General features: G+C 40.7%; 1 protein-coding gene across 1 annotated transcript in view; it reads left to right on the forward strand.

Annotated features, from left to right (window-relative positions):
• LOC124596511 overlaps positions 1-12957 on the forward strand; it is a 208244-nt gene extending 195287 nt beyond the window's left edge. Inside the window, exon 3 of the mRNA XM_047135676.1 lies at positions 12812-12957. Coding sequence (XP_046991632.1) covers positions 12812-12957 — 146 coding nt within the window. The remainder of the gene's footprint in view (positions 1-12811) is intronic.
• Positions 12958-13941: the final 984 nt, after the last annotated feature.

Raw genomic sequence — 13941 nt, forward strand, 5'->3', positions numbered from 1 at the left:
GTCTATCAGAGAGCATTCCGGTATTGTTGTGGAGTAGCATAACTTCACGCAGTCTTCCAGGTTGTTGTGCTGGAAATGCGTCTGCAAGACGACTGAGTTGTTGATTGAAGGTTACACCTCGGGAAGCTATTTGTAGTACTCCACACCATCGGCGATTCACCAGATACATAGTATTGTTTTTTGTGGATGCACGCAGGTGTTTGTACAGGGCATTCCTGCTTCCATTGAGCACAACCACTCATGTATTTTCCTTGTGTTACCATAAAGTCATCATTTATTATCACCAGTAACGACAGAGAATAGGAATGGTCGTTAATAGGGGAAGCGTTTTGTAAGACTGTCAGAAACAGGTAACATGTTAATGACACACAGTAATGAAATGGAAAATAGAAGGAACCAAGATGGGTTACAGTATTATTGAGTGTATGTATTTATCGAAGTACTGGAAGTGTTTAAGTGTAATAACAACCCAAAAATAGCCAGCACCTCTGAAATAATTTTTGGAATACGTAACGAATGTAAATTTCCAAAATATTGTCAATCTGTGTGGGATGAAATCACGTAGACGCCTCTAGGAACTATAAGTATCATTATGCAGAGCAAGGCAGACTAACAAAATCCTCATTGTTTCCTTATCTTGGCTGTAATGACATAACGAGACTAAAAATATAATTTCCAAACAAAAGAGGATAAACTACGAATCCTCTGTTCCACAATAGTCAACTATATCCAGTTCCTCGTTCGAAAATGTGTAGCGAATACCTTTCCTGTGACATCCCATATATTCGAAGTGATTTAGATTTCAACGTTAAAACTTTAGTTAGGGTTTTTCTACGAAGACAACAATCAAATCTACTCGAAGGAAAACTAGCTAGTAAGAAATCACGTGCTTTAAAAATGAGTAAGGAATCATTTATAAATATTCTCAATTGAAATGTGAATTTATAAATTGACCAATATATTTCAAGATTCTTAGTCGGTGTGGTAGATAATGATTGGCAGAAGGTAATTAATGGGTGCAAGAATGCAGTTGTCTGTGCTTTGGAAATGTTTGTCAAGCAGTGGAGTGTAGAATTCCGTGGCCTCCAGTAAATAGCACAAGTTTCTAATTGGTCACTTCGGGGTCAGTTAGTCTGGATAAGGACAGAGGGAGTCCCTTATGGTGCAGGATGCCAGGTATTATTGCCCACTGGAAGGCCATTGTAAAAGGTCAGGGAGGGGATGCTTACTGTTTGGCACTTCACTTTGGTTCGTGACTGCTGATCATGGTTGCTAGTTCAATGCCAAATGACAGAGCAGAGGACTTGCCAAGTCAGGAGTGAGCGACATCATACGCACAATAATTATTATTATTTTGGGTGTTCTGGTACTTCATTTATTGTCTTTCGGTTTCGTGCTACACTGTGATATGTTGTTAATTCTGAATTAATAACTTAATTTTGTTCACTCTGTTAAATGCTTCTTGTTCATGGATCAATCTTGTGACAGAGAATACATATGGTTACATCTTCGGTCCTTGGTCGATCAGACACTACTGAGTTATCCTTGAGGTTTCTTCAGATCTTTTCCCCCCACAAAATATTTTAGGGATCGTTTCAATTCTTCTAGAAGTGTTAACAGCGCGCTTCATTGTAAAGTACGACATGTTAGTTTCTCTATTCTAATTTTTCTCCCCTTTTTGACTATAAAAGCTGCTTTTTCATTACCGTCTTGCCGACAGGCTGATGGTATCCACTAAATTCCTAGTGTCTTGTTCTTCTGTTGTTTATATTTAATTACATCTGAAACTTCTTTAACTTGAACGATTTTTGTGTTGATAACTGTCGATGTTGCTGCCCTGGCATTACAAAATGTAGCCACTTTGTCGAATGTATGTAAATGCTTATTTACCTGATTTTTGGCAGTTCTGACGGTTTTAAATTCACCTTAAAAATTTGAGTGTGCGGTCGTAAAGTTAGACAGAAAGAGAAAATCTTGCTGTATATTCCTACTCCAACGTTTCCTCCTTTTTCAGTCAATGAACCGCGTGTGCAGACGTGCAGTCAGTGATTTTCAGCCTGTATCAGATCTTTAGTTTCCTAAGCTGTAGCTCTCTTAATTAACTCATCTGTTTCACATTCTTATAATTAACCATTATGTCTAGCTAGTATTGCAACCGAGGAAGCAGAATTGGAGGGAGTGGGAAAATAAATTTTTAAGTGTCACCTTTCGACTGTTGATTTTGTAATCTTATGTCTTCTACCTTTTTGGATGAAACTAATTTGTGTTTTCAACTGTCTGCTATTATTCTTAGGCGAATTCATATTTTAGACAGTAAACTTATTTTGGATAGACGAATCAGTTTCTGATACTGCAGCAATGTCGACTTTTAAATACTTATGTCAGTAGATTCTAATCCAACTATAATTGTCATTAACAATAAAGCTTTTGTTTTTACTCCACTAGTTATAACTCTTAATGTTTGGTTCTGGATTTCTTCTAATCAGTTGATGTTTCATGTAGTAGCTGTAGCAAGTGTTCGCTACCATAGGTTGTAATTGGTCTTATGTAGGTTTCTTACGTTGTGTTGTGCACTGTGCTTGAACGTCCCCATTTACTACAAGCTGATCTTTTCAGTGCGCTGATCCTACTTTTTGCCTTCTCGGCACATTTATTTATGTGGGTTTGCACGTTTAATTTTCGATCCATACAAACCCCTAAATATTTAAGGTGTTCATTCCATTGCATGTCTTCCCCTCTAATTGTTAAAGAGAATTTTGGATGAGAGTGACATTATATGCCAACTTCTTGTTTCAGTCCTTTCTAATTATTTTCTTTCATCTCTTTTGTACGTTCCTGGACATCTACATTAATCCATTTTTCTGTCATTTGTCAGGAGCGATATGTCGTTGTACGAAGGGTAATGGCTAATTCACGTTTCTTAGTGCCTCCCATTTTATCAGTGACGATTTTAATCTTGCTCCACAAATGGATTTCATCTCGCCGTCTAAAAAACCACCTTAGACACTTCCTGTCGCTTCTCATACGTCTTCCATCTTTTCATATAGTGTACGATGGCTGCTTCCATTACTTTCTCAGGCAACAGAATACTGCTGGGCGTACAAAGCCGACGAAACAGTGGCACGTGTTCCTCTAGCATCCCGCAACTTCTCGCTTCCTAAATCTGATCACACCAAGTACAGTGGTAAGAGGACGATGAATGCAGCAGTAGCTTTGACTGCCCCTGGCTCCAGCAAGTCTAGCGGATGGGCGGATCTCGAGGGGATTAATGTTCATCCCGCTAGCGGTCAACGATTTTATGGCGGACCTGTCAAGCGAGTAACGCGAAAGGATTTGTGTCTTTCCTTTCGGATGCAGGAATCACACCTAAGACCAACATCTAAACACATGAGGTATTCGGCGATTTAAACAACCTAATAAAACATGTTATTAAAGGAAATGTGTTTGTATAAAATCAAATTCGAGTACTATTACCTATGTTTATTGTGTCTTTTTCACTGAATAACCGATTCCAAGATGTTCTTCCAGCTAGTGATATGCCTAACAGACATACATACAAAAGAAAGTTTGAGAGAGAGTTTCAGCAGCACGTGTTAATTCATGGAGATTCAAATTCAGATTCTATATTCCATTATTTTCGTAAAGAGATTTACGGTTTTCTTGCTTAGTTTAGTTACATACCAACAGCAAAATAGAGGGATTAGAAGCAATGTGCAGTATAAAGAGTAAACACAGCGAATCTCCTAAAACTTGCACCAAGAATGTTGCGGACATGCAAAGTGCTATTGTTGTGTGGTTTTCACGGAATGGATTGATAGTCGGGAATTCGTATTGTTAGTCAATAAACAGATTGTAATGGTACTTAGAATGTGTATTTTTAATGCAAGCATACAATTTTTTTAATGGAACAATGCCTATTGGCATTAATAAGCTAAAAGTAAGGAAAATTAGTATGCTAATGGTGTTGGTTGCAGGATTCCAGTGCGAGTCGTTTACGAGGTATCGTATTTTGGAGAGTTTTCAAACCGACACTTATTTATGTCGTTCAACCAGTGTAGTTGCTACATACTATGTTGTTATGCTTGCATACGGTGTGCTTGTGTGCTCCCTGAGTGCATTGCGACTTGCTTGTCATTTACTGTGTGATAGTCCAAGGAGTAGGTCCTGAGTGGACGATAGAAGTTAATAGGGCATGTAAAATCCAACATGCTCATGGTGTACAGAGAATGTAAAAAGAATGTACTTGGTTCTTGTGCGGTGTATGCGACAAGATATATCAATAGACGTGAAGCAGCTCGGCAATTATTTATCAGCCTCTTCAACCAGTTACGTGGGAGTGGTAGTATAACACTTAGCCAGCGTAACAGAAGGAAATGAGTGACGACAGATGAGTGGGAAATTAACGTTCTTCCTGCTGTCGTCGTTGTTCCACATGTTAGCTCCCATGCAATTGCATCAGGAAGGGGCATGAGTCAGGAAAGTGTTCTACACATTCTCCATCGACATAGGTTCCATCCTTACCAAATCTCTGTCCATCAAGAGTTGGATGGAGATGTTTATGAGAATCCTGTTAGCTTCTGTACAGGGGCAATAAGGCAGACGTTTACCAATCACGGCAAGTAAACCGCCGAAACATGCACATCTGGTCTGCTGACAATCCACGTTGGCTTTGTCACGTCTGTTGCCTTCGTCAGCGTCCGTGGGTGTCAACGTCCGACGTGGAGTAGTGAACCATCAGCTCTAAAGCCCCTTTTTCATAGACGGAACACTGAACGTGCATAAGTATCTCAACCTCCTAACAGGCCATCTTCCACGGATCCTACAAGACGTTCTTCTGCAAACTGGGTGGAACATGAGTTACCAACATAATGACTGGCCAGCCCATAGTGCAGGAAGTACTACAGCATGTCTTCACAAACTGCTTCCAAATCATTGGATTGGATGCAGAGGACTTGTACCTTGGCCGCTGTCTAGAACATCACAACCAATGATATACAAGTACGTATTACTGCAACCAGCTCGGAAATCTCCGTTGAAATGCTAGCACGTGTGCAGCAGGCGTTCCATATCAGAATTGAAGCGGGTATCGCCGCTGCAGGTGTTGATTTTGTAATCAACCTGTGATGGTCAATTGCCTCGTTACTAGTCATAATCCACGTAAGTAGTGTATGCACTTTGTTCGTTAGTGTTGCTATCACAGACATTGTACAAGTGTCATTGTGGGAACTTTCGCAAATTACGATATCTCGTAAACTGCTCACACTAGAACCCTCCAACAAACGCCACTGATATTCTAATTTACCCTGATTTAGTTCGTTAATAACAGTACTCGTTGTTCCATTGAGAAAAGTGTATGACTGCACAAAAATACATTTTATTTGTATTATTAGAATGAGTTGACTGGCTTACAATAAGAGCTGCTGACTACGAATCCATTCTGTGGAAACCGTACATCATCAGTCCTATCCATTTCCGGAATATTTGCGGTACAAGCTTCAAGTGATGCACTACGTATTTAAAAGACGTACAGGAAGTGGATGTAGTTGATTTGACATGAGGTAAACCCTTCAATAGCACTTAATTACTAAAGAAATAGATTGCGTGAAGGAAATCACAGTGAGCAATGAAATATTGAAATATGTAGTACGCTAAAACGTAGTATGAATGCAAGTAAACTGAACGGCACGACAACTGTAATTGGAGATTTCTGTACTATCACACCAGATTCTTCTGCATTAAAACAGCATTCTCAGGTGAACTACATAAGAAGGAAAGTATCCCATGTAATACGTATGATCAAAATACTATTACAATCTTTTACAAACTTTTAAGTTTTTCCGAGAATTTTTAAGAACTTTTTAATTTTTTTTAGATCTTATGTAAGGTATTGAAACAGAAAAATAAAATCAAAATTTAACTCGCAACAGTGGCAAAGAATGCACCAAGAGGCCGCCAATGTTCGTAGCCAAATCAAACCGCTGAAGAGGGTAAATCGCCAAATAAATAAAACATGACATCGGGACGAACATTGCGGTGGCGCACTACGAGAAAAAACTCGTATATAATATAAGTACAATGAGTGAAAACGAGACACATTTGTAAGGAATGATAAAAACTGGGCTCTCCAGTGGTATGAATAACCAACAACTCCCTCTCGGCCACGTTTTGTTACTCCCATACCCATCACTCACCCTATTACCAATAAATGTGTCGAGGCCGTAGGGCTGAATGAGCAACAATCCAATAAGCGTATCCGTGTGGATTCCATGACATTAGGGACACTAAACTAAAACCTCAACATACTGGCATGGTTATTGACAGTGTTTTTATCAGGCAGAAAGATGACATACAATGGGAGGCACTAGAGAGCGATGCTAAGACCGCGACATAAGGTAAACTGGGCGGGATTTTTGATTAAGAAAGGTTGGGGAGCGTCCTAAGTATGAAATAATGTATCCAATGATAAAATAAGAAATTTATTATGAAGTTTAACGGTTGTAACTGCTCGCGTTACAAAGATCTGTGTAAAACTCAGAAATTAGACATGGTGCATCATGATAGATGAGACGATTTCTACAGCACTCGAGGAACAGTCTATGACGTCAGCTACGGGAACAGATGGTAAGCTATAACCCAGCTTGTGAAGAAATGTTGTATTACTGCACAAGTTCAAAGCGCAAAAAAATGCCTGAAATTTACCATGTGTGTCAAATAAATATTACGTAATGAAATCACGAAGAAAGACATATTGCAGCGCCCGAAAAGCTAACAAAATTTATTTTAGAATTGACAAGTATTCTATTGAGTTAACCCGAAAGTCAAAAGTGCAAATGGTACGTGGTATGAAACTTCCTGCCAGATTAAAACTGTGTGGCGGCATTTTGCAAAGGTCCCGAGATCGAGTCTCGGTCCGGCAGACAGTTTTAATCTGTCTGGAAGTTTCATATCAGCGTACACTCCGCTGCAGGGTGAAAATCTCATTCTGGAAACATCGCCCAGGCTGTGGCTTAGCCATGTCCCCGCAATATTCTTTCTTCCAGGAGTGCTGATTCTGCAGGGTTCGCAGGAAAGCTTCCGTGAAGTTTGGAAGGTAGGAGACGAGGTACTGGCAGATGTAAAGTTGTGAGGACGGGGCGTGAGTCGTGCTTGGGTAGCACAGATGGTAGAGCACTTGCCCGAGAAAGGCATAGGTCCCGAGTTCGAGTCTCGGTCCGGCACACAGTTTTAATCTGCCAGGAAGTTTCATATCAGCGTACACTCCACTGCAGAGTGAAAATCTTACTCTGGGCACGTGGGATGTCAAGCTTAACAAAGACAAAGATATCTAAAAACGTATGAATAAAGCTGGACCGGCCGGAGTTGTCGTGCGGTTCTAGGCGCTATAGTCTGGAACCGAGCGACCGCTACGGTCGCAGGTTCGAATCCTGCTTCGGGCATGGATGTGTGTGATGTCCTTAGGTTAGTTAGGTTTAGTTAGTTCTAAGTTCTAGGCGACTGATGACCTCAGAAGTTAAGTCGCATTGTGCTCAAAGCCATCTGAACCAATAAAGCTGGTTTCTGCCCATTGTTTGGAAGTGAAAGGCATCAGCAATGAATGCAACGTGACATATATACTGATCCTGAGCATTAGGGAAGTAGAGAATACGTAAGGAACTGTAGAAACATTACAGAGGAAATATTGACCTACATTTCAAGCGTGCGACCAATGGCATACACGCATGATGGGTAGGACGTAGCTGTTCAAAATTCACTGTACGCGACGTAACTTCCATCTCATATACCGTCGAGGTCATGGTAATAAAAGGACAAAAGACGAAATGTGACAATGAAAACATCCAGATCACGTTAAACAAGAGTCACTTACTTCTTTTTTATACTCATATCATTTACATAATAAAACAGTCTATGATAACATTAAGAGCATTACCGAAAACTAACACCAGAGGAAAACATATACAGACAGGACATCGAATATAGAATCCAGTTATATTTCACATGGTTAGAATCAGACTAGGAGCATTACGACAACTGAAAATTCATAATAAGACGTTGGCAATCGCTGTTTATAGAGTTGTATGAAATTTTCTGTTGCAAAACTCACATTTTACAAAATAATCAATATTTCAGTATCGTTAATGGTTTCCTTAGTTTGGTGCGGAGGAAGTTCTGAACCGAAAGTTTTTCAATGTAATGAGCACTACTCTATAACACCAACTCAGTGATAATTTATGTACGTTACAACCCATAAGGTCTCTTGCAGATCTAATTGTAGATACAGGAGAAGTGCAAAACGAGAAACAAACAATAATTTTATAGTGTGTACTGTTTCGTTATTTTATGACTAGTGTTTGCTCCTCATATGGAGATGTCCTTGAAACTGAGTCTGTAAAAACTGGGTATACTGCCTTCACAATTCACATGAAATACTATTTCGTAACCGTTTAAAGCCATCATGACTTACTTCAGACAAAATATTTTTGTGTAAGTTTGATTAATAAATTCATAACACGGAGCCAAGAATAGAAATAGAGCTTTTCTTCTTCGGAAAGATTAACATTTGTACTAAATCTCAACCATATCAATGATTCACAGCACCATGTTATTCACTTCAGTTCAATGAAGAAGGCCTCACCACATCATACCTCGGAAAAAGTGAGCTTAGATCTCATTGTCAACTAGCAGGAAAATTCACTGTTAAAGTAGAATTTATTACACGACATTTGCAGATGTCGAGCTTGCATTTTTAAGTTTCCTGTACAAAGACGAAACCTAAAGGTATTGGTAATAACCCATTTACGTAATAAAACTGGTACAGTGATTACCAGTTTGTCACAGAGGCTTTGAAAGGAATCTGCAGTTTAAATTTGTATTTAGATTCTTCTCACTTCTGACAGCTTATCCAAAAGTCTTGAAAAGTAATGAATTCTGGAGTAGCTTCACATGTTTGTAAAAATTAAGTACTAACAATATGGCAGATTGGTTTTCAGAAAGGCTTCTCAACAGAAAACGCTATACATACCATCACTGGTCAAATACTAAATGCTCTGAATAACCGAACATCAAACAGCCGGAATTTTTTGTGGTCTCTCAGAGGCTCTTAACTATTTGAATCATTAAATTCGTCTGGATAAGCCTGACTATTGTGGTATGACTGGGAGAGTGCACGAATGGTTTAATTCATATTCAACTGGGAGAACGCAAAAGGTTGAAATTAACAATACAAATAGTCCTCTAACTGGGAGGATTCAATCTTGAGACCCTTTTTGTTCGTAATATATATGAATGACTTGCCTCATTGTATTCATAGAGATGCAAAGCTACTTGTTTTTGTTGATGATATAAGTGTAGCATCACACCCCAAAAACAAGAGTTAGATGAGGAAACCGTAAATAATATCTTTCAGAAAGTTATTAAATGGTTCTCTGCAAATGGTCACTTAGTAAATTCTGCGAAAACACACTATCTACAGTTCTTTAAAGTAAACAGGTTAACACCTTTAAGAAGTATAGACTTTGAACAGACGTTTGTTGCTGAGGCAGAATATTTAAAATTTTTGGGTGTGTGCATTGCTGAGAAATTGAATTGGAAGAAACACATTGATGACCTGCTGAAATGTTTGAGTTCCGCTACTTATGCTATTAGGGTTGATGATAAACATATCAGTAAATTAGCCTACTATGCCTATTTTCATTCACTGCTTTCATTAAAATAAAAAGAATTCATTGCACAAAAGCCTTTATTTAATCAGAACAACAGCTGCAGCCCACCCAAGGGCACCTTGCAGACATCTATTTAAGGAACTAGGGATATTCACAGTACCTTCAAAACACATATTCAATTATGAAATTTGTTATTAAAAATGCATCCCAGTTCAAAAATAGCAGCAAAGTGCATAGCTACAATATTAGAACAAAGGATGGTCTGCATTATTCTAGATTAATCGAACTTTGGCAGAGAAAGGAGTGAACTATGCTGCCAAAAAGGTCTTTGTTCATTTACTAAATAGCATTAAAAGTCTAACAGATAGCCAATCACACGTTAAAAAATTAAAAGAATTTCTGAATGACAACTCCTTCTACTCAGTAGATGAACTTGTAGATATGATGTAGTAATTTAAACAAATTAATTATATCATCTGAAGAAGCATTATGTTATTCTGACATGTTCCACATCATTACAAAATGTCGTATTCGTGATCTACACGATCTGTGGAACAAGTATTAATGTAATGTAATGTAATACACACCACGGAGCAGGCGGTGGTGGTTAATGAAGCTGGAATCGTGGCAACTGACATTCGTGGATCCCAGATAGCTATCCCATCAACAGGCACCACCTGCTCCATACTGTATATGGTCTGATGGTGGTCACATTTTGACAGAAACTGGTCACCACTGCCAATAAATATTTTATTGTGGTCAGGACTTTTTAACTGAGTTTTAAAATATTTCTTCGGTTCTTCCATTTGAGCCATCAGTTTTCTTTGAGCACTTCATATATTTCACTCTGTGCCTCTCCTGATTATGGAGTATCGTCATTTCCATAAACTGATGCCCAACTTACATTATGAGGAAAATGAAACCATCATATCCATTTAATTTTGCTATGAAAAATTAGAAGATGGATGCCTGAGATTCCTAACAAGTCGTTCAGAAACTTCTGCTGTTCAAGTCCATCACTGGAGAAGTTTAACACATCTTATATTCCAAGCCTACATAATCAGTGGAGTGGGAGAGTGGTGAAACATTTGACTGTTAGACATTTGACAATGGCGAAAACAGAAAGTCAGTTCATTTTCTATCCCCATTCATTTCCCCTTCCGAGCCAGTGTCCTCCATCCGTTGTAGACGTGATGTTAAACCATTATCATCGTTCGCTTCCTTCCGTGGCACCGTGTCAGTTATTACAACTACCAGTTTTAGCTCACTATTAGTCCTCACTTATGGATATGATCATAATATCAGTTTTTCTGTTAATACAGGCTGTAACTAAACTTCCATTGCACACTTTGAGGACTTCTAGTGAGGAACAAGACGGTTAAGTTTAGCATAGGAACTACTGCCAAGAAGTGTTCTGTTTTCCCGCTAAATGCAAAATATCACAATACACTTTTAAATCTCCTGCATTTTCGGTTCCACTGACTAGGATATTAAATACATCATTCACGATCACCTGTTCATGTCCACTAGTGGTTTGTTTACGTGCCATTCAGTTGAGTTTGTGATACGGCCAAAGGGAACAGAGTTGCTGTTGTGGTCATGGGCTTTGTTTATATTGCACTACGGTACGCTAGTAATCATTCAGTAGAGTAAAAAATATAAGCTGTGTGTAGATTTCGTTTTTAGTATGTTGCTTTTGACTATAGTGAACCACAGGTTTGCGGAATCAGCAGACATGACGTTTATATTCCTGACATTCTCAAATTGGGGGCGATCTGTGGTATAATGAACTCCATAAAAATTCCAAGCAGCCAAGATGGCTAGTAAAGTATTTATTTAGATGACCAGTTTCGGTAACACTGTGTTACCATCTTCAGATCTGTAAGGACAGAAAGAAATTGACAGTGTAATAGTTTTACAGAAGGTGTAATCAAATACAATTAACAAGTGCACACATATGGAAAAGTTACACATCTTCAACTTTACAATCTCCACCATCTGTGCTTTGTATCATGTCGTATACAACGATGGATCACAGTCGTACGGAAACCGGGCTTCTTAATAAATACTTTAAAAGTGTTCAGGATGTGATGTTAATGTAGAGCGAAGATCAGTGAAATGGGAGGGTTGCTTGTCAGATGTATGCAGAGAGTTTTACACATCGCCAGAATCCTTAGCACCTCTTCTTTTCGCATACCTGAGTTTGAAGAGGATGTAGTCCGTGCAGTGGCGAGTACCAGAAATGTAGTAAGTAGACGGAATGTGGATGATCAAACTGTACCATGTGTTCTGTACGAGCAGCAGCTGCGCCTGTAAACCCATAGAAGGTAAACGGAAGGCAGTCACAGACTTCTGCGTCACGAGCCCACTTCTGCAGTGGGTTCTTGCACGGATGTGAGGACGAGCGCAGCTTCCCATGGTGGATCCATTCCATGGATGAAGCGAAGTGCACTTGGGATAGTGCTCTCAGTTTCCAAAACGGTCGTGTATGTGGTAATTAATATCCACGTGCTGCCATCTCTGTGGATTTTAGGAACGATACAGTCTGAACATATGAGAAGTTCTCCTGGTTGGACGTGCGACTGGGCCAAACCTTCTTTCACCACTTCTTACAGGTACCACGTACTTGCAATTCCTTGATGGTATACTGCATGGGCTTTAGGAAGATGTGCCATAGCATGTGTGTAAAAGCAGGTCGTTCTAGCACAACGGTGCAACACCTCATTTTTCACGTATGGTCTTAGGTCGTATGGACCAGCGATTTGGACAATAGTTGATAGATCGTGATGACCACATTGCTTGGCTTGCACATTCTCCCGACTTGAAGGTAATCGACTACTGCCTATGGGCGTGAAACCCTCGATTTACGAGAGCTGTGGCATCTAAAGAAGGCCTACTGGCGGGTGTTGCTGGGGCGGAGGTTGGTCTACCAGGGATTGGTGAAAGTATAGTCTGTAAAGGGAATTTAGTTGCACCTAGTATAACAGTGGGTGCTATAATGGTCACCTCAAGCTCTGATGTCTCAGTGACTACTAAGATCCTTTCTGTCAAATACTGAAGTGCAGCTACTGTTTCTTTCGTAAATTACGCACTCGTTTCCCTGTCAGTGAGACCACTGCATTGGATGTAGAATGCGACGTGCCGTGTTGCAGGCCGCAGCCACTCGGGCATCAACGAGGCCATCATATGGGTGAGCATCGGCATGGGCGTGACGATCGCGGTGCTCATTTCGATGGCGCTGTGCTACATCGTGCGCGAGAAGTGCCGCAAGCGGCGCGAGTTCTACGTGAGCGCCTAGGCCCGCCGCGCCCGGGACCGCTGCTCGCGGGCCGGGCCGCTGCTCCTGGGCATCGGCGGCGCCGGCGTCGGCCCCGGGCCCGGCGCCTACCTGGGCGCGCGCCGCTGCGTCATGTGCGCGCGCACCGCCGCGCGACTCGCCGCCGCCGCCGCCCCCACCACGCCGTCGCCGCCGCCGCCGCGGCGCTCCACCTCGCCCGCCCTCGTGTCTCGGGCTGCCTGAAGGGCCTCCACCTGTTCCCGCAGCTGCACCTGGTGGGACTGTCTCTCCAGTGCACGTCCTGACACCTGACGCGACTCGGCACTCCGCCACTCTACCACTCCAGTCAGCGTCTGAGATGACGGCTCTAGCAAGTCTCTTCACCGGTACCTACCTACTGCGAGAGCAGACATTTGGAACAAGTGTTGGGCCTCACAAATGATTACGAGAAGAACTAAAACGATTATGGAGACCAGAAGCTCCTCACAACACCGTACAGCAAATGTGATACACCTGCAGTGAGTGTGTACACTGCTACAGACGTTACTCGTATTTCAGTCCACACCAGTCCACAACTTATCATCTCAATTCCTAAACAGTCATTCCATTACTGTCTGCATCAATTCACATCCCATGCGACGCCTCCTTTCGCATTTGTTTTGGCACATCTCTACTGATAACCTATAATGTTTCTGTACTGATTACCATATTTGAGACAAAGTACTGTACATTTACTGAGGTGGATTTAAAATGATACAGCCACATAGAAGCATTTTGACATTGGAGTACCCCATTAGCATAAAGCTGCAGACCAAACCACTATTATTGCATAAATCTGTGGACAGTTAACTATATTGAAACACAGAGTAATGAGAAAGAAGCAAATAAAAAAATGGCTTACAGGCATACCAAATCATTATTTCCATTTCACCTATCAAGCCGCAAATTCAGCCAGAATTTCGTGCAACATGAAATAACCAGGAAGTTAATTCAACAAACAGATAA

Source organism: Schistocerca americana, chromosome 2 (genome assembly GCF_021461395.2).
Source record: "Schistocerca americana isolate TAMUIC-IGC-003095 chromosome 2, iqSchAmer2.1, whole genome shotgun sequence".
Classification (NCBI taxonomy): domain Eukaryota; kingdom Metazoa; phylum Arthropoda; class Insecta; order Orthoptera; family Acrididae; genus Schistocerca; species Schistocerca americana.